At 37.9% G+C, this 21465-nt stretch overlaps 1 protein-coding gene and 1 pseudogene across 5 annotated transcripts in view; one reads left to right on the forward strand and one right to left on the reverse strand.

Annotated features, from left to right (window-relative positions):
• Wac (WW domain containing adaptor with coiled-coil) overlaps window positions 1-21465 on the forward strand; it is a 68347-nt gene that overhangs the window by 12645 nt on the left and 34237 nt on the right. The window contains exon 4 of one of the 5 annotated variants that reach the window (XM_075970770.1): window positions 6708-6748. The exons of the other annotated variants lie outside the window; for them this stretch is intronic. Within the exon in view, the coding sequence (XP_075826885.1) occupies window positions 6708-6748 (41 nt within the window). The remainder of the gene's footprint in view (window positions 1-6707; window positions 6749-21465) is intronic. 5 annotated transcript variants of the gene reach the window in all.
• Window positions 10919-15243, reverse strand: LOC142848570 (protein FAM13C pseudogene; annotated as a pseudogene).

Raw genomic sequence — 21465 nt, forward strand, 5'->3', positions numbered from 1 at the left:
GGAATGACATAAGGTGCACCACTGCCACAGCTGTTATACATGTTGCTGGTAACATGACTATATGGCTTTATTTATGCTAGGCAAACTCTGTACCACCTAGGTGAACTCATCCCCAGCCTCTATTGTAGTGCCTTTATGGTGATTTGTGATTTACATATGTGACTTATATTCTACACTATAGATTTCTGGTAGTTAGAAATTGTTGCTGTTATTTTTGTCTATCCCTAAAAATGTTGACACATTTTGCTCTATAATCTTCATTATTGAGAATTACTATTCTAATTTAAACTAGTGATTTATTGTGTTGGGATTTTATTTCTGAAGTGACTAATGTTAACTGAAAGTGCCTTTGTAAGTGAGAATACCAGTACTACACAGGTAGAATTTCATATTTTTAAAATAAATTGACTTTTGAAAAATAAATCCATTGAAAGCAAAAAGGTATCCTCATTAGGATTGTGTCAGTGTTTTAAAAGTCTTAGAGATTGATTTTTACTGATTTATGTTTCAAAGTCAGTTGGCAGGTAAGTTGATATTACATTGGAATTTTCACCTGAAACATGGTAAACCAAATTGCCTTCTGTATCACAGTATTTTCATTGAATTCATTCTTTTCAGTAGCTATACCTGTTCTCAGGGATAACTGAGTCAGGTTATATTTGAGTGAATGTTACAGGCTCTGAATTGGTTGGGGTGCTTTTGGCTGTTTTTTGATGGAGTTGGAATGGATAGATAGTTATAGTTTTTCATTGTTATGATAAAAGGTAAAATAGATATAAATATTATTGCTTATCAACTGTTTTGTTATATGTAATTTTACTGTGTTAAAGTTGAAGCCTTTTTGTTTAAACAGAAGAAGGGGAATTGATGTAACAGGGTCTTCTATCTGTTGTTTTCATTGGTTAATTAATAAAGAAAACTGCTTGGCCTGATAGGTCAGAACATAGGTAGGCGGAGTAGATTGAACAGAATACTGGAAGAAAGAAAGCAGAGTCAGGCAGACGCCATGCCTCTACCCAAGATGGACTGTGGTTAGAATCTCGGTAAGCCACCACTTCGTGGTGCTACACAGATTATTAGAAATGGGTTTATCAAGATGTGAGAGTTAGCCAGTAGGAGGCTAGAGCTAATGGGCCAGGCAGTGAATACAATTTGTGTGTTGTTATTTCGGGTGTAAAGCTAGCTGTGCGGGAGCTGAAAAGCAGGCCTGCTCGCCTCATCACTACAATAGGTTATCCCAGGACGCCTATGACCTAGCCAGCTGTTGATGGGGGACTGTCATATATCAATCTGTTGATTTCATTGGTTAAGCAATAAAGAAACTGCTAGGCCCATTTGATAGGCCCACCCTTAGGTGGGAGGAGTAAACAGAACAGAACGCTGGGAGGAAGAGGAAGTGAGGTCAGACTCGACAGCTCTCCTCTCGGTAGCAGACGCTTCAGAGAGACGCCATGCCCCAGCTCCGACCCAGGATGGACTTAGGCTAGAATCTTCCCGGTAAGACCGGTGCTCACAGATTATTAGAGATGGGTTGATCGGGATGTGAGAATTAGCCTAGAAGAGGCTAGATAGGAATGGGCCAAAGCAGTGTTTAAAAGAATACAGTGTCTGTGTAATTATTTCGGGGCATAAGCTAGCCGGGCAGGCGGCTGGGGTTTTGGGGACGTAGCCCCGTCGCCGCCCATATTACAACAAGCTGTTGTTTTTGTTTTGTTCCCTGTTTATGGGTGTGGGTACCAAGTTAACCCTCTCAAGTATGAGTTCAGTCCTGCATAGTAAGGAGACCTTTAATCATTCAGAAAATAGTTGGTTCGTTCCATAATATTTGGGCGAATGTTGCACCAGTGGGCATATCAATATGCCCAGTTAGTCATTACATTATTGTACAGGGGCCATGCTCATTAAATATTTCCCTCTTCAGCATACAATGAGCAAGCCAGTAGATATGAAGATTCCATGTTGGTCCTGGCTTGGTTTTTCCATGTCCCGTGACTGACTCTCTGGTGTCAGCAATAGGGAGTCTCAGAAGTGATGTTTGGAGGGGCAAAAGAGGGATGCTTCTTGTGGATTCCACTGACTGAACAACTCAAAAAAGGTAACCCTTACCTGTCGCTGGTTTTTTAAATTTATGGGCTATATTTGGGGGGAAGGCAGTGTCATCAATTATACCCCAGGTGAGAGTGAACAGCATGCAGTGTCTGTCTTTCTGGTTCTGGGTTACCACCCTCAGAATGATAATTACTACCCATTTACATGGAAATTTCATATTCTTCATATTTCATATTTTTCTAGGTGAATGATCCGTTTTGTATGGAAACGTGTGTGTGCATATATATATATGTACGTATGTGTATGTAAATATTTTAGGAAGCTTCTATAGTTATTCCATAAGGCATTTTCAAATGTCTTGAGTGTCTTTCCCATTTCATACTATCCTGTGTAGTACTCTGTGCCCCTTTCCTTTTTTGCCTCTTGTCCCCCATGATGTCCTGCCTTCTGGTATTTCGGCTTACACACACAAGGTTAGCTAGCCTCTGCATATGAGCGAGAACCTGCATTGTTTTTCTCAGACCCTCAAAATGGTATTTTCTAGTACCATCCATTTACTTGGAAATTTCATTTATCTTTTCTAGGTGAATAATATAATATTCCATTGTGTATGTAAACTGTATTTTCATTGCTCATCAGTTGGATGAACATCTAGGTTTCCATTTTCTATCTGTTGTGAATAGAGCAGCCATGAACACAAATTAGCAATATCTGTAACAGGAGTGGTATAGCTGAATCATGTGGTAAATCGATTTTTAGAGTCTTTGTGAGATGTAGAGCTGGTAGTGTCATTTGCCCCCTTCCATTTTGTGAGCTGAATCCTTTATTTATGGAGGTCTTTTAGTTTCATGGAGTCTCTTTTATCCATTGTTGATTTTAATATTGGCACTACTGGTGTTTTGTTAAAAGTCCTTGTGATGAAAATTGAAGCACATTCCACATTTTCTATGAGTTTTAGACTATCAGGACTACATGTCATGCTTTTAAGAGTGGAGTTTTATGCTGACTGGAGAGATAGCTCAGCAGTTAAGAGCACAGCTTCATGCATGCTTTAGCATTGCCAGGGCATAAATTTCATTTTTTTCATTTATGCAGAAGCCCTGCATCTTTGATCTGTTAGATATTTTAGCTCTTGATTCAGTATCATTTCTGTTGAAGTCAGTAGAAGACAGGAAGCATATGGAGTACTCTAATAGTCTTTGGGTCTTTAATAGTCAGAATATTGTGGTTAGGGATGGCCTGTGAAGAAGAAACTGTTGAAGCGCTGAGGATTTAACTCAGTGAGAGAGTGCTTGCCTGATACTCTGTTTACAGTGTTGGGAGTGGGGACATTGACTCATACTGTATCTTTGTGTACTGACTGGATTCTAACATCTGTGAGACATATCCTTTTGAATCTGTCAATGTGTGTGGAGGTGAAGAATACCAAGTGGAAAGAATACTAGGTATATCTCAGTTAAAATTTGGAGGTTAAAGCTTTCCTAGTTTTTAACATTCTGATTAAAAATATAAAAACGACTTGATTACTATTTAAAAGAGAGCCATATTGAAATTTATTATCACTAAACTCCTTTTCAGATAAATGGCTTCAAGGTTGTATAGGACAAACTTGTGACTTTTGCTTTTATTTCTGCTTTGCAGAGATTTGCTATATATCCTGCAAACACATGCTAACTAAGGTTCCCAGTTCAGAAGGGTAGTGAAGGAATCTTTGTTTCTTTTGATTATGTGGAAATGTTCATGTAGTGTTTTTATTTAGTAGGTAGTGGAGAACAACAGACAGTAAAAGAGCCACCTTTGGTGTTTAACTTGAGGAAGACTTAAAAATGTCAAGAATATTTAGAACTCATTTGTGAGCAATATTACTTTTATTGCTTTAATTAGTTCTTTCCGTGTGCCTTCTAGTTTGTCTAAAGTTGTCTTTTAAATATGCTATTCATTTTCAAGAACAAAATTTTCTCATAAAGAAATAGAAAACTAGATCCAACTGCAGTTCCACGCCTGGGCATATATCCAAAAGGATTCTATTCTACTGCAGGGATTGTTTTTAAATTTGCAATTTTAAAAAATTAAAATATAATTGAATTATCTCCCCTTCAACCCACTGTTTCCTTTAATCCTTCATATATTATCCACTCCTGACCCCAGCTCAAATTCATGTCCTCTTTTTTCTGAATTATTATGTGTGTGGTTGTGCGCATATGTGCACATGTATGTGTGACTTGGGGAATCCATTTAGTGTTGCTTGTTTGTATGTTTACAAGACTTGATGTTGGATTAAGGGGTTTATATCTACATCTCCCGCTCTCAGGAGAGATCATGTACTCTAGGGGTGGGACCCATGAGATTTTAGCATGTCTGTTTGTGTTGTCCATGCTCAGGTCTTGTTAGGTAACTGTCTTGCTGAGGCTTGGGTGTAACTTCCCTGTGAGTTCTAGGAAATACAATCGTGATCACAGCAGACTTCCTGGTCCCAAGTCTTACAGTCTTTTCTGTCCTCCTTTTCTGGATGTTTCTATAGTCTTAGTGCATATATCTAACTTCATGCCATTTGGGGCTGGGTACCCCGTGGTCAGTTGTTCTCTACCCCTGCAAAGAGCTTTGATGAAAGCTATATTACCACTTCTATTTAGAAGTATGGCAATGGAAGGTTAGCTATTGTACATCATTGGATAGGTGATAAAATGTGGTTCATGTGCATAATGTAGTTTTATTCAGTCATAAAGAAAAATGAAATTTAGAAGAAAATGGATGAATGTGGAAAAACTTAATGAAATAACCCAGACTCAGGAAATGAAATAACTGTATGTTCTCTTTCATAAATGAAACTAAGGGAGAGAGGGAAAATAGGTCTCCAGAATGAGATTGGGATGGACATGAAAAGTGCCTGTGACATGAAAACAGAAAAAGTCTATGAGGATGGAAAGGTGTAAGAGAGAGAATGTGGGGGGAAGATCTTCAAAAAACAAGTTGTATTTTTAAAATACCATAAAGAAGCCAGACAATGGTGACACACGCCTTTAATCCCAGCACTCGGGAGGTAGAGGCAGGCGGATCTCTGTGAGTTGGAGGCCAGCCTGGTCTACAAGAGCTCGTTCCAGGACAGGCTCCAAAGCTACAAAGAAACTCTGTTTCAAAAAACCAAAATAATAATACCACCATAAAGAAACCTAACACTTGGTGTGCTAATTAAAAAGAAATACTTAACCTCAGAAAGAGTAGTTTTTGACCCTCAAATTCTTGCTATTAATACTAATTTTTGTTTCTGGTGGGTTTAATTTTAAGCTGAAAATACACAACTAGTAGTATGTTTCAGAGAGTGAAGACAGCTTGCCTCTAAACTTGATGACCTGAGTTCAGTTTCAAGGGTATTTATTGTGAAAAGGGGGAATCTGACTCACAAGTTGTCTTCTGGAATCCACATGTACATATTAAAAAATATAAAAAGGCATTACACAATTTTTATAAATTATTTTATTTGAGAATTTATGCATAAGAATGCTGTACTTCATTGTTTCCATGGCTACCTCTTCTAGCTCTTTCAATCTCTATATTTTTTTTAATTTTTATATTATATGTATAAGTGTTTTGCTTGTGCTTGTATCTGTGTGCACCACAGACATGCCACATTGGTGCTGGTAATCAAATGCATGTCCTCAGCAAGAACAGTAAGTGGTCTTATTCTCTGAGCCATCTCTTGGCCCTACTCTTTATAAGTTTATTAAAATTATTTGAGGATGCTATACATGAGTACACTGGATTTGCATATTTCTACGTCATTCCAGTTCATTTTGTATTTCTCAACCACACCTTCTAGAATTCATGATTTATTCTGTTTTCTTTGCTTTATACACAGTAAGATACACACAGTGCCTTACTGAGTTCAGTTATGTTTCCCTTATTTGCATGTGTTTAGGGTTGATCACTTAGGATTGAGATCAGTATCCTCCCAGTAAACAGATTAACTTGTTCTTGAATTAGCAGCTTTTGACAATTTGAACCTCTCTGTCTCTGTTATTCAGTTTCAAAGTGCCATTTAAGATTGAGTGATGAAAAGCTGTGTTAACTTTCTAGGTTTAATAGAATGCAAATGTGGTGTGAATATTGAAACCTAAATTTTAGCTGGGTAGGGTAGTGGTGGCAGAGGCAGGTGGATCTCTTGAATTCAAGGCCAGCCTGAAGGTACAGAGCAAGTTCCAGAACATGCTCCAAAAAGGTATAGAGAAACCCTGTCTTGAAAAACAAAACAACAACAAAAAAAAGGCAAGAAAGAAAAAAACCTAAATTTCATGAAATGGAATTTTCAAGTACCTAGAATTAGTATAAATTTTAGGCCTTTGTAAACTTCAGCTGAGAGTCTTAAGATTTAATGACTTAATTATCTTGCTTTTTCTTCATTTATTTTTGCTTAGCTAGCTCAAACTGGCTTCGTAGCTGAGGTTAGCCTTCAATTCCTGAACCACTTGCCTGTACCTCATCAGTTTATGGATTACAGCCATACACCACCACATCTAGTTTAAAAGATCTTGACTTTGATATCTTTATCTTTGTCTGTAGCATCCGAGTCCCACTGACCTATTTGAAGCACCTTTTCCATGCTTGACAATATTTCTAGACTGGAATTAGATAATTAACATACGCTTCTCCCTCTCTCTCAGGTTTTTCTGAACACTCCAGCCACTATCACTGTGTAGATCAGGTTGGCCTCAGTCACTTTTTATGAAAAGCATGTTTGTAATTTATGTAAAAATCTTTCAGTACCTTCCTGTTGGCCTTGAAATAAAGAACAAACATTTCAAGGAATAGCTAGCTATAGCCTTTCTAACTTTGCTAGCTTGAGATTTTTGTTCTTGGTAAATGTCCTATCTTCAGTGTATTAGATGTTATTGCCTCTTCTGGCCCCTTTTACATATTTATGTGATGTTTTACTCCTTTGACTTTGACTTTTTTTTTTTTTTTTTTTTTTTTTTTTGGCTTTTGGGAGACCCACCACTCAGCTCTTAAATCAGACATGGAACCTTATGAATGCCTGACCTTACCTTGCTTTTTGGCAACTTAAATTATCCGCACTACCTTTTGCCTCTGGCCCTTTTCCTTTTCTTACTTCTATATATCTTACTTTTGCTCTATGGTTGGCTGAGTGGCTGGGTGGCTGGTCCCTGATGTCCTCCCCCCTGTTCTCTCCTTGCATTTCTCCTTGGATTTATTCTCTTCACGCCTGCTAACCCTGCCTGTCCTTGTTCTGTCTCGTTATTGGCCATTCAGCTCTTTGTTAGGGTCATTGGTGTTTTCAGGCAAAGAATCACAGCTTCACAGCATAAACAAGTCACATGCTGTTGATGAACTGTGGGCTGGGTTCTGCCACCCCAGCTCCCAGCCGCCCGCACGGCTAGCATTACCCGAAATAATTACACGGAAACTGTATTCTTTAAACACTGCTTGGCCCATTAGTTTTAACCTCTTATTGGCTAGCTCTTACATATTGATCTAACCCATTTCTAATAATCTGTAGCCCACGAGGTGGCTTACCAGGGAAGATCTTAACCTACGTCTGTCTGGAGTGGGAGAATCATGGCGACTGTCTGACTCAGCTTCTTTCTCCCAGCATTCTGTTCTGTTTACTACACCTATCTAAATTCTACCCTATCAGAGGGCCAAGCAGTTTCTTTATTAATTAACCAATGAAAGCAATAGATAGACAGATGACCCACCTCCATCAACATGCCTTAATTTTTTTTTTAATGGGCATTGGTGTTTTTCCATGGGTATCAGGTCCCCTGGATAGTTGTGAACTGCTATCTGCGTACTGGGAATTGAACCTACATCCTATGAAGAAAAGTCAGTGCTCTTAATCCCGGAGCCATCTCTCCAGTCCCCATATTTGTACTTCTAATTTCTCTAACCAGTTAACATCTAGCCTAGGGATTAATCAACATGTTCATTGTGCCATATATCTTGTCTGTGGTAAATATTGTGCTGGATATACTGTGAATATGTTGTAATGTTTAAATTTGGCTGCTGCTTTTCCTGTCCCATTCATGCTAATGATGAAAGGAATTTTCTATTTTCAGGCCTGTGATACTTGTTTTCTCATTTGCATCTTTATTTAACTCTTTCACATAATACTAGCAGATTGTTACCTTGTATAAAAAATGTTCTTGATTGTCTTTATGACTACCCTCAAGACTTAGCTTTGGTCTTCCCCCTATTACTTTTGTCTCTGGAGTTGTACATTTTCAGGTTCAGCCACTGTTAGAGAGTAGTAACAATTTACTGAAATGTAGTGATCAGAAGGGTTACAGTGAGTGATGTTTTAATCACATTTTGTATTCATGACAGGAACAGAAAGGTCAAGCCCTTGGTTTCCCTAGAATCTTTCTTTACAAGGCCCTTAAGCATATTTCTCCTCTTCTCTCCAGAGGATTTAACATATACAGCTAGTGGTTTTAAATTATGTCAGTTTTTCAGTGTACATTTTTGTTCACCCAGTTTCACAGAGGCAGAACCATGCTTTTCATTTTCTGGCATGGCTAGTATCATTGTACTATTTTTCAAAGTTTGGTTTATGATTGCTTGAGGTATATAGGAATGCCACTAGTCTCACATAATATATGTGAATATGAAGTACAATATCCTGTAAGTAGTTGCTGTGCTGGGCCGTTGAAGAAATGTTAGCAAAAAAAAAAAAAAGTCTGCATCCATGTTCAGTGTGATTCTCCCAAGTTTTAAAAACTTTTGTATGTGATTGGAGTACTGTGGTGTGTACATGTGGCATCCAGGATTTACCTTTGAATTCTTAGTGACATTTTGTCTCTTGAATCATAAGAGAACCTTGGGATTGCACTTTGATTCAAATGACAGAAAGGTGCATATGGTATTGTAAAGATTGTTATAAACTCTACTCTTGAGTACTTGATTACATTAGGAGCTTTCATGTCAGTGATTCTGAACTGTTTACATTAGCACTCTGTTTCTAGCCTAGATGTAGATTGTATTAATTCATATTTATATTCCTGAAAAGACTGCTAAGTTAATATTTTTATAACTTGGGTGACAAACTTCCTAGATTTGAAATGTTTCTGTTTAGTCAAAAGATTAGACATATTAGACATATAGTAATAGCTGTCAGTGATTTTGTTTGTTTGTTTTTTTTGTTTTTGTTTTTCTTTTTGAGGCAAGGTTTCACTGTGGTTTTGGAACCTGTCCTGGAACTAGCTCTTGTAGACCAGGCTGGCCTCGAACTCACAGAGATCCTCCTGCCTCTGCCTCCTGAGTGCTGGAATTAAAGGTGTGTGCCACCACCACCAGGCTGGTTTTTAAATATTTAATTGACCAAGGTTGTTTTTCAAGTATCCACAGTGATGATTTAATAATGATATATTGTATAATTGGCAAATTAATACATTTACCACTGTGCTTTTGCATTAAACCCTTAGAATTTGTTACTGTGTTCAAAAGAAAAATTTGTGTCCTTTACCAACATTTTCCAATGGGGCCCAAGTCCTATTATTATTCTATGAGTTCAACTAAAGCTTCCACATAGAGGTGATATTTTATACAGTGTTTTTCTGTCTTATTGTTCTGCAAGTTCATCTTTGTGGTACAAATGGCAAGATAATCTTTTGTGTGTGTGTACACCATACTTTTTAATAATATCAAGATATTTGTATGTTGTATAAATATTTACAAACATAAAATATAGCTACATTTTAATATCAATTGTATACATTTCATTAAACCATTTCCCTTATCAAATATATAATTTGTAAACCTTAAATAATTGTGTATCTGTCCTCTTACAAGCAGATGACTTCAATTAAATTTATGAAGGCCATTACTCTGATTCATAAAAGTTTTAAGACATCAGATGCATACAGAGAAAACAATGTGCTTCTGATGTGGTCTGCTTCTGGAATCAATATTTTCTTTTCTGCCCAAGCAATATGAAAATCTGAGTTTCTTCAACACCATGCTTAAAAATTACAGGAAACAGAAATAGGAACAAAGTTGAAAATGTCTGTTATTTGATCTTACAAAAGCCAAAGCTAATAAATGTGTTTTAAATGAATGGAGAAAAAAGATACACTAAAAAGCAAATCAAAGGTGTCTTGGTGATATCCAAGCTTTTCACCCTGCGCAGAATGTTTAACTTTATAAAGTACAGACTTTGGAACATTAAGAAAGATGGATATTCCCAGTGGAAAAATAGTTGTATAATCTTAGTGTAGGAAACAAGAAACAAGAAAATTGCGTTATTACACTACACACATTTGTCAGTTATAGACTAAGATAATTAACAAAGTACATGCCATCCAAATGAACTTTAGTAACCAGAAATGTAAATTTTCAAATAACAGATCAGATAATGTACTATTTTCATGTAGAAATTAGTGACACAGTTGGGTGTATTATTTTATAGTGTTTAAAACACTCACGGACATACAGGACAAATTACCTTCAGCAGAAGTTTTCCTTGTCTCACCAGTTAATTTTTTAATTTAAACCCTGCTCTTTTTCATATATCAATGAAGTCAATCTTTGGGCATTAATAAGCCTTTTCTAGCAGGTAGTCTGCCTATGTGTTATTTTAGGTTTGACAAGATTAGATTTTTATTTTTTGGAGACAATTACATTTTACTGGGGATTTCATTTTGGTGTTTAGTAGGTTGAATGTTTTTTTGCCAATCTCTATTACCTATTATTTCCCTATTTAAATCCCTTTTCGTATATAATTACACTAGCTCTGCCTTTGTAAAAACAGCTAATACTATCTCTAAAGTGCTCAGTTTTCAGTACATTAAAACTGCTTAGAACAGTAGAGGAAAATAAACTTGACTTTATCTTGGGTGGAACTGATCAGAGCCAAACCTCAAATAATTTTGGCCACATCCTGATTGCTGATGAGGACGTCTAGCAGGCTCAGTTTGGCTTTTATGTGCTTGTATTCTGCCATTAACATCCTGTCTTCCTTCTGTGGACTTCTTCCCATCTGTTTGAAAAACTGTTTATCAAATTCTCTCAGGACTTTTTGTAGCCTCTTCTTGTCAGCCCTAGTTTCTGGGAGATGGTCAAGAAGGACTGGCATAGTGGCTTCGTGTAAGTAGACATGGAGAGCTGGTTACTTCCCTTCTTTCTTTTCATCTGGTAGCAGTCTTCATAGGCTCTGTCTCAGAGTAGGTGAGGTGATCAACAGGAAGGCTGGACACTGGGATCTGGTAAAGAAGGTTGTTTCTCTGTGGACAGTCTTCATCAGAGTCATCTTCCGTAATTGTTAGAATCAGGGATGGTGTTGACAAGACTGTTTGGTGATTCTCCATCAGTCATAAAAAGGCTTAATGAGGTTATTGTGTTGCTTAGTTACTTTCACATCATCCTGGGTCTGGTCTCCTTCATCACCACAGTATCTGAAGTCTCTTCTGCAGCAGAGCTTGGCTTAGGACTCACAGCTTCTAACTCGCCATTATCTCTGGGCACTAAAGGCTGTTCTTCAGGGTAGGTTTCTCTGGGGTATTTGTGAGTACTCCCTTTTTCTTCCAACAGCTTCAGCTTTAGTTCTTTGAGCTGCGTCCCTTAGCCAAATCATTCATCTGTTTCAGAACCTCAGGATTCGAAGTCTTGTCCTATGTGAAGGCTAATATTTCTTTTTTTGTTGAAATTTTTCTTCAGACTTCTGAATCTTCCTCTTGAGGCTCTGAATCTGCTTTGTGAGCTGTGTAATGGTCTGGGGCTCCTTGCCATCTCCACCACTGCATGGAGAAGAGCTTCGTGGCATCATAAACTGCTGACTGCTGGGCGGCGACTGGGTTGATTTAGGGTCTTAGGGTCCAGGTTGAACCTCTGACAAAAGATGGAGCCGCGTGGTAATAGCGATAGATTGTCACCGTTGGTGATGTGATAGAGTAGCCTGCTGGTGCCTGTAGACTGAAGTTCTTCTGGTCTGTGGCATCTTTATGAGTTGGCATGGGGTCTTTACCTCAAAGTGGCGATCCTGCCTCCAGGAATCTCAGAATGAGACTATGCACTATATTGTATTTAGTGACTACTTAGGTCCACATATCTTGGCTCTTGCAAGTTTAGTGAACATGAAGTGAGTGTTAGATGATGAGAAAACATTCTGTGGGGCTGCAGAGGTGACTCAGCAGTTAAGAACACTGGCATTTCTTCCAGAGGACCCAATCAGCCAGTAGCCATGTGGCAGTTCACAACTGTCTGTAACTCTAGGTCCAGGGGACATGACATCTTTACACAGACATGCATTCAGATGAGACAGCAATGCATGTAAAATAAAAATAAATCTTTAAATTGTTTTTGGAAAAAAAACACATTCTGTCTCATTCCTTATGGTTTTTCTTTTTTAAATCTTTTAGAGTTTCATACATGAGTACTGTAACATAGGGCTTGCTTGTTGGGGTTTCTGTCCTGCCCGGTTCCTGCATCTGTTAAACCCCAAAGAAATCACACAGAGTCTGCATTACTTATAAACTGATTGGCTCATTAGCTCAGGCTTCTTGTTAAGTCTTATAACTTATATTAGCCCATTATTCTTATCTATGTTAGCCACATGGCTCAGTACCTTTCTCAGCCAGGCAGATTACATCTTGCTTCTTCCCTGGTCTGGGCAGGACTGGGAGAAATGGGCTTCCTCCTTCCCAGAATTCTCCTGTTCTCATCACCCCTCCTCTACTTCCTGTCTGGTTGACCTGCCTATACTTCCTCTGTGGCCAATCAGCGTCTATACATGATTGACAGAATACAGACAATTCTCCCATACCAGAGTACTTGTTCATTTCCACCCCCCCCCCAATGCTTCCCTTATCCCCTACTTCCTGTCAAATTCACGACCTTTTTGTTTTACACACACACACACACACACACACACACAAGAGTATATATGTTCTGTCCATTTAGTATTATTTGTATGTAGTGTGTCAAGGACTGCTCATTTGGGATTGGATAGCTTCTAACATGAGGCTTGTCCCTGGAGAAGACTCTAATCAGTCATTAATTGCTTGTAGCTCTTCAAATAGGGGTGAATCCTTGTGAGATTTCTCCCATCCATAGTGGTATGTTATCTGGTGTTGTGCTGGTCTTGTTTAGTTAGGTGTCTTATGTTGAGGTTTTATGAATGAAACTTCCTGTCAAGTCTAGAAAACACATTCTTTGTAGTGGTTCCCTGGAACTCTGGCTGTGGAAGTCTTTTCTCCTACCTCCTCTGTATTGTTCTGTGTCGTATGTAGAGACTGTGTTATAGATGTACTGATATGTGTTGGGGACCTCACAAATAGTTCTCTGCATTTTGATCACTTATTGACTCTGTAATAGTCTCTGTCTGTTGCCAAAAGAAGCTGCTTTGCTGAGTGATGAGGGCTACACTTACCTGTAGGCATATGGAAAAATATTTAGATATAAGTATTTAATTTAAATATGCTGGTTTAATAAAATGGTACTGTAGATTTCTTGCAGTCTGTAAAGTCACCACAGGGTAGTGGCCTGGATTTATACTACAGTTTATAAATCCTTAAATCCAGATAGACAGCTATGGGTTACCCCAACATATACTTGCTACTATTTCACCTTGGGGGATATCTTGCCTTTATGATCATTGTTGTGGTTCATTGGCATCCTGATTGGTAGGAGTGTTGCTTACTTTTCTTCCTGGGCAGTTTGGATAGCACCTCTGGATTGTGTCATCAGACAGGAGGCTTCCAGGTCAGTTACAGCTTGGTTCCTTTAAGTGTGTGGTGTCTTCAGTAAAGGACTTAGTTCTAGGTTCTGAGAGGTAACCAAGGACAAGGGTAAATTGTTTTGCTAGTCTCCTCAAACCTTCTGACCAACAATTTGAAGGGAGGCTTTTCATGCCTGGCACTGTGTCTTATTATTTATGGCTTTTTGAGCATATCATTTATCACCTCACGTGGGGTAGCTTTTTTTCAAAGTTTGCATACACTAACAAATATATTTTTAAGTAAGATGTCCTTAAGTCTTTTTTAAACTTAGTTATTTCACCCTCATTCTTCTCCCTTTAAATTTCCTTGCTATCCATGTGTGCAGTTAAAGGTGTCACATCCAGTTTTCCTGTTTTCCCCTTCATAGAACTTGTGTCCTGTCATCCCAGTCTCTAACATTCCTTCTAGCCCACCCTTACCCGTGTCTTCACTTCCCACATACTCACTCCTATAAAGATTGTAGGCTGCAAACATTCAGTGTTCTTCTGGTCTGGATTACTTGATTCATATACTTCAGGTATTTGGACATTAAGAGGAATTCAGATTTAAAGCATTTTCTATCATTCTATAGGGTAGCATTTGCTGCTACTGCTTCTGCATAGAGGGTTTTTGTGCTGTGAGCCACTTATTTTTTATTTTGTTGTTTGTGTCTGATATCATACTCAAAATTATTACCAACACCAGTGTCAGTGAGAGTCATTCATATATTTTTAGAAGTTTTGAACAGTTTTACAAAGAATTTTCATACAAATATTTAAGCTTTTTTTGTATGTGTTATAAATGGCTGTTTCCTTCTGTTTGAGGGAGATAATTATTTAGGTTTTCTGCTGTTTACTGTTCGTTCCTTATAATCTATTCTTGGTAGCACTGTCCGTGAATCTATGTGCGTTTGTTTTTGTATATGTCTTAGTAGCAGAGCATATTAGTTGGATTACTATGCCTATTTAATATAGTTTTAAAATTGAGAGTATGATAATTTGAAATTTCTTTTTCTTTCTCAAAATGGTTGTATTTTATGGATGTATCCACATTTTCAAAGGTTTTTGGGATTTTTTTTGTGTGTGTGTGTGTATGTTGAGTGTTAGTCAAGTTGAAATGGCCTTTGTCTAATAAACACAGGTAGTTTTTGCTTGAATAATATATGAAAATGCTTATGTAATCAATTACAATAATCAATTATAAATAGCTTTAAAACAGATATATAGCAGATAGATAATTTCGACTACTCTTTTTAGGGTTTTTATGTTAGCACATGTCTGTGTCATTACCCCTCCCAGTCCTTTAGACTGATTCCCAGAACTAATGAATGGTTACAGTCCGTAGTCAGACTTTCAGCTCCTGATTAATGACACGGAGGCTTATTAACTATGAAACTATGGCCTTAGTTTAGGGTTGTTCCCAACTAGCTCTTATAAATTAACCAGTTTATATTAATCTATATCTACATGGCTGCTTACCTCTCCTCCATACTGTGCATCCAACTGCCCCCACATCTACTTGGAGAATCCCTTGCTTCTCAGATTCTTCCCAGAATTCTTATCTCTGCCTGGAAGTCCTGCCTATTCTCTCTTGGCTAGCTATTGGCCATTCAGCTCTTTATTAAACCAACCAGAAGGCACTTTAAGCAGGTGAGATAAAACAGTGATACATCTTCACACAGTATGATCAAATGTCCTTCAACAAGAGTCATCATCAATCAAGCCCAAGTCCTTGTGTTATAGTGGCAGATTCTTCAGTGGCCCTCCAGTATGATTTACCCACTCCTTCTCTCCCCTTTCCACCTCTAGGTCTCTGCTCCCAGATCACCTGCCACATTTTCTAGTGTCAAGCAAGTTATCACAGCTCATTCTGGGGCCTGATGTTCTCAGGAATGTACTCTAGTGTCATCCTGGGGCTGCAGAATTCCATCTAAGAGCACTGTGTCCTATTTTATTTTCTGGATTCCCTTCTGATAACTACCCTGTTCTGACTCTATTACATGGAACCTATGCCATCTTTTCTGTCAGGAGCTACATTTATATAATTAACTGATGAGCCTTTAGGCCATAACTTAATGTGTTTCCAATGCCAATACTATGACAATATAGTAGCAGTAGTATAAAACTAGTGACATACAGTGTTGCCATTATTTGTATGAAAGATAAATTTTCATTTTAAGCAACCCAAATAAAATAACTAAAGGAATAACTTTAAAATGATCTGGGATTCAATAAAATGTTATTTTGGCATATTTTCACCTTCTTGTTTACTCCCTTAACTCATTCTGAAGAGTGGGAGATGTAGTTGAGAGAAGTGGGTTACTCTAAGAGACTTTGAGTCCAAAATGAGAAACTGATGTGGTGCATGGTTTGATAGAACTTGAATGATTAACCTGGTGTGGGAGGTCCTTCTTTCTATGTGTTGCTTGTACTGATTAATGAATAAAGAAATTGCCTTGGCCAGATAGGAGCAGAACTTAGGTAGGCGGTTAAAACAGAACTGAGTTCTGGGGGAAGAAAGCAGAGTCGGAGAGACACCATGGATCCTGAGACAGATACTGGTTAGAATCTTTATTGGTAAGCCACTGCCACGTGGCGATACGCAGATTAATAGAAATGGGTTAAATCAAGATGTGAGAGTTAGCCAATAAGAGGCTAAAGATAATGGCCCAAGCAGTGATTTAATTAGAACAATTTCTGTGTGGTTATTTCAGGGCTAAGCTAGCTGGGCAGCCAGGAAGAACAAGCGGGCCCTCTCCCTACAGCAATTAACCTATTTTTGAAAAAGTCACCTGAAACAAGTGTGAAGAATAGCTCTTAGAATTTGAACCTTAGCATGTATGCTGCATTCAGAGTGTTGGAAGAAACAGAAATCAAGGTGGTGTTTGTCTTATAATAGAGTGTTTGGATTAATAATCAAACAAGCATCTAAAAATTATTTGCTTTCTTATATACCAAGGCATCACCTGCCCAGGGATGGTGATGTACTGTAATTGAAGTCAGATAACTCTAGCTTATGTCATGTTAACAAAAAGTGATGACAAGGACTCTGAGTTTAGAGCCAATTGGGCTATGGAGTAAGACCCTATCCCAAAATAAAATCAGGAAAAGTAACCCTCTCATAATTAGTTTATCTTTTAGCATTGTTCTTTTCAAATAGTTTGTCTTTCCTAGGACTTTGGAAGTTTTGGTTATAAAAAGCTAGTATTTTTTGAAGTTTGGCTTAATAACCAAGCTTGATGATTTTGTTCAGAGGTATAAAACAAGAAGGTTTGGAAGTGGTAGGGCCTGCTATAGACATCATATACACTGCTCTTTAGTATTAAAGCAAATTTCAGGATGGTGTCTGAAGTATGACACCCAAAGTTGTCCTCTGGCTCCCTCATGAACATTGCACACATTGTACACACGTGTGTACCTTCATATGAATACACATGCACAATACAAATAAAAATTAAAAGTTTAAGAGTAGTGAAAAATGCCTTGGTGTTCATTAATATGACTGATTTTTTTTTTTTAATCTAGAGAGCAAATTGAATTTGGGTACCTAAATGACCTTAGTCAAGTCTTGGAGAGAGAATAAAATTCAGATGAGCTATTAAGAGAGTTAGTAGGCCGGCCGTGGTGGTGCACACCTTTAATCCCAGCAGAGGTGGGTGGATCTCTGAGTTCGAGGCCATCTTGGTCTATAGAGCTAGGGTCAGGATAGGCTCCAAAGCTACACAGAGAAGCCCTGTCTTGCAAAAACGAAAAATAAAAAAAAAGAGTAGGAATGCATGAGTGTAAATTGGTGGAGCAGAAGTAGTGTCTGTAGGGTCCTATCATTAGGGGAATGAAAGAACAAAAGCACACTACTTGTCTTGTTAATGTAGACGTATGTCCTTAATGTTCTGCTGCTTTTATCTAGTTCATTTGTTTCTTTTCCAGAGGACAGATAAAGGGGATGTGTTCTTTCCTCCTAACGTGTGGGTTCTGTGGCATGAACTAGGTTTTAGCTTTGGTTGCAGTTGCCTTTACTGGCTGAGGCAACTCCTTAGCCTTCTTTCTTCTTATCATATTTATTTATTGGGTATGAGTATTAAGGTGGAAATGTCAGGAATAATTTACATGTGAGTCTAAGGATCTTACTTAGATGGTTTGACTTAGTTGTCCTCAAGCATTAAGCATATGTAGGTTTGCCTGCCATCCCAAGTTCAGCATAACTTTCATTCAGTTCCACAGTATAAAATTATGTAGATGGCTTTTTTTGTTGTTTCTTTGATTGATTTTTACGAGGCAGGGTTTCTCTGTGTATCAGCCCTGGCTGTCCTGGAACTAGCTCTTGTAAACCAGGCTTGTTTCGAACTCACAAAGATTTGCCTGCCTCCCGAGTGCTGGGATTAAAGGTGTGTGCCACTACTGCCCAGCCCTGTAGATTGCTAATATTTTATCTATTAGCAGTTTTATCAATTAGCAATTGTGATACTCATGTACAAATGTCTTGGTGATCATATATAGATACAAACAACATATTCTCAATGTTATCAGAGTCAAGTTGTTTTATAATTACTAAAGACCTAATTTTCCTGTTTTTGTTCTCTAATCACATTGTCATTATGCAGATACTTAACCGCTTTTCAAGGAAAGGAATTAGAATACCAGTGCAGCAATATTTGTTTTTAGTGTGGAATAACATTAGGTGGACCACATTTGCTTTTCATTTTGCTTGTAAAATCTCAGCATCTCTTTCTGGATAATATGCATTTTAATGTTTGATTATTATATACTATAGAAAAATTATTGTACATAAACAGACTAATGGCAATTTCTAATTTTTAATTTCTAAGGCTCTTGAGCTACCATTTTCAGAGGTTCATATTGTTGCTGTTCTATATTTTGTGATAAAATGAAAGTAAAACATAGAAAGTAGTGTCTGATATTTATAGCCAAGTGTATACCTAGACCATCACTGTTATTCCAGAAATAAGAATACAATACAGCTCTGGGTTTTAGTCTGCCTGTTAGGATATTCTGTGGACTTGAAATACACCCGTTAGTATGTTTTATAGTTACAGGAGACCTGGCTGTCAGAATGAGCTAAGCAGTTCAATACAGATTCAAAAGGCCCCAGATTATCAAGAGCCTCACCTAATTGTGTTTTGGAAATTAGACAGAATCATATTGAGTGAGATATGTCTTTTACTGTTGGTTTCTTATAGGAGCTTCAACACATAATAAGTTACCAAAGATTAAATGATTGTTACATAAGAATAGTGTTCGTGTTAGGCATGTGCTTGCTCTTACACGTGGAGGTGTGCAGAGTGAGTCAGATGTGACTAATAATATATAACAATGAAAATTTATAATGAGTATATTATAGAGTAAATTAATACATGGCTCTATAGTGTCTGTCATTTGCCATAAACGAAAGCAGTAATCAATCAAAACAAGCAGTTGTTGATCCCATTGACTAAGCTGATATGTTTAGTTGGGTTTGACATTCTCTACTACTCCCCTCAGAGCTGGCAGTTCTGCAGATTATGTCTTTGAATTTTCTTTTTTCTTCTTTTGTCCAAATTATAATTGCTTTAATTTTGAAATCTTGTCTGGCCTTGAGCATGCAGAAGTCTGTTTGCCCCTTTCCCTGATCCTACCTCCTGACCATTGGGATTAAGCATATTTGCCCATTTGTCTGTATAAATGCTTTGTGATTTCTTGATCATATGCTTCTTAGGAGTGACATTGCTTTGAGTGGTGTTCATTCATTCCTTCCCTCTGTCTCTTGCCCCTCCATCAATTAACTAATTCCTTGACATTTTCATACGTGTATTCAATGCTTGACTATTATCCACCCTCAACCCCCACTCCCATATTACCCATGAACCTGTCTTCCACATGTCCTCTTCCCACTTCAGGCACACACACGTCCACACACTTGAGCGTGTAACTCCCGAAGTCCAGTTAGTACTGCCTGCTGTAGTATTGATTGATCTTGTTGGCTTGATCTTTTGCAGGTATCCATGACTGTAGTGAGTTCAGTAGTGCAGTCACCGTGTTCTATCCCAAAGACAGCATTCACAGTGCTCCACCCCATCACCTTGTTCTTGCATTCTTGCTTTCCCATGTTCAGCAATGCTTCATGAGCCTGGGGTAGTTGGTACAGATGTCCCATTTGGAACAGAGCACTTAACAATCACTTGTTCTGGGTACTTAGATCAGGTTTGTGGTTTTGCATTGTCCAGTGCTCACTACACAGAGATGTTTCTTTGAATAAGGTTGAGAACATCACTAACTCTGTAAGTAGAAACATGAATACTTGAAGGGTGTTTTGCAGCATCCATTTTGCTGAACAGCTTTAGTGTTTAGATGTGTCTTCTTGGCACTCTGATCTTCCAAACTGTGGGCTTTTGACCTAGTTTATAATACCCAGTGTGAGTTCCTCCTGTGGATGCAGGCCCCAGTCAAATCTAGAAGTGGTTGCTTTCCCACACTTTTTCTGTGTCTGAGAAGCAATGACAATTCTTATTTCATTCCTTCGTTCGTTCGTTCGTTCCATGGTTTTTTCAAGGCAGGGTTTCTCTTCAGCTTTGGACCCTGTCCTGGAACTCTCTCTTTGTAGACAGGCTGGTTTGAACTCACAGAGATCCGCCTACCTCTGCCTCCCAGCTGTTGGGATTAAAGGCATGTGCCACCACCGACCCAGCAACAATTTTTATTTTTATGCTGTTTTTTGAAACCAGAATAGAAACAGTCTATCACTAACTTTTATTTCTTAGCCATCTTTGATTATTTCGGTTGTACTGTTTCTTTGATTGTGACATAAAGTTGTGGAGGAAAAACTATTCCTCAAGATTGCTTTGAAAAGTGGTTTCTTGACCAGTTTATTTTGTATACTCCTTTGGTCTTTGCGTATTGGTTGTCTTTGGTTCTTATTAAAGTTTGTTTTTTTGTAATTGTTAGTAATCTTGTATACAAATACTACCTTGTATATAAATACAGACAGAAGTATGATAAATTTATTGGAGGGAAGTGCCAGGTGTTGCCTCTGAAGTTTCCGGTATTAATGAGTTGTCTTCTCTGGCAAAGACCTAGGTTTTCTTCTGGTTCAGGAAGCTCTTCCCTTACTAGATAGACATAAGAACTGTCTCCAAAGGCTGCTTTTATTTTTGTTTTTATCTTCAACTTTGGTTTTGGGTATATCTTGGGTCTGTCATTCAGCAGCCATGTGCTTTTTTTGTGTATCTTTAAAGTTTTTTTAAAAAATTTAATGTATATGGATGTTTTGTATGCCATGTGTGTGCCTGGTACCATAGGAAGCCAGAAAAGGATGTTGGACTCCTTGGGTCTGGATTTGCAGATGGTTGTGAGCTGCCATATGGATGCTAGACATAAACTCCAGGTCCTCTAAAGAGCATCAAATGTTCTTAACTTCTGAGGCAGCTTTCCGGGCTTTATTTCCCTTGATTTTCATGTTGGGCTTTTTTTTTTTTTTTTTTAAAGAAAAACAAGATGTAAAATTTCTCATTATCACAGCAGATCAAAGTCGTTTTCAGATACTGGTTATGATTGTATGATTGTAGAAGATGTCATATTTATCCTTCTTACCTAAATCCCGATACTCAAGTTCCTTTCTATAAAAATGTTTGCATATGACCTACATTCATCTTCCTGGTGCTTCCGACCATTTTCTGTTTTACTTACTACTACAGTTCAAATGCTATGCATTTAAAATA

Source organism: Microtus pennsylvanicus, chromosome 4 (genome assembly GCF_037038515.1).
Source record: "Microtus pennsylvanicus isolate mMicPen1 chromosome 4, mMicPen1.hap1, whole genome shotgun sequence".
In the NCBI taxonomy this organism is placed as follows: domain Eukaryota; kingdom Metazoa; phylum Chordata; class Mammalia; order Rodentia; family Cricetidae; genus Microtus; species Microtus pennsylvanicus.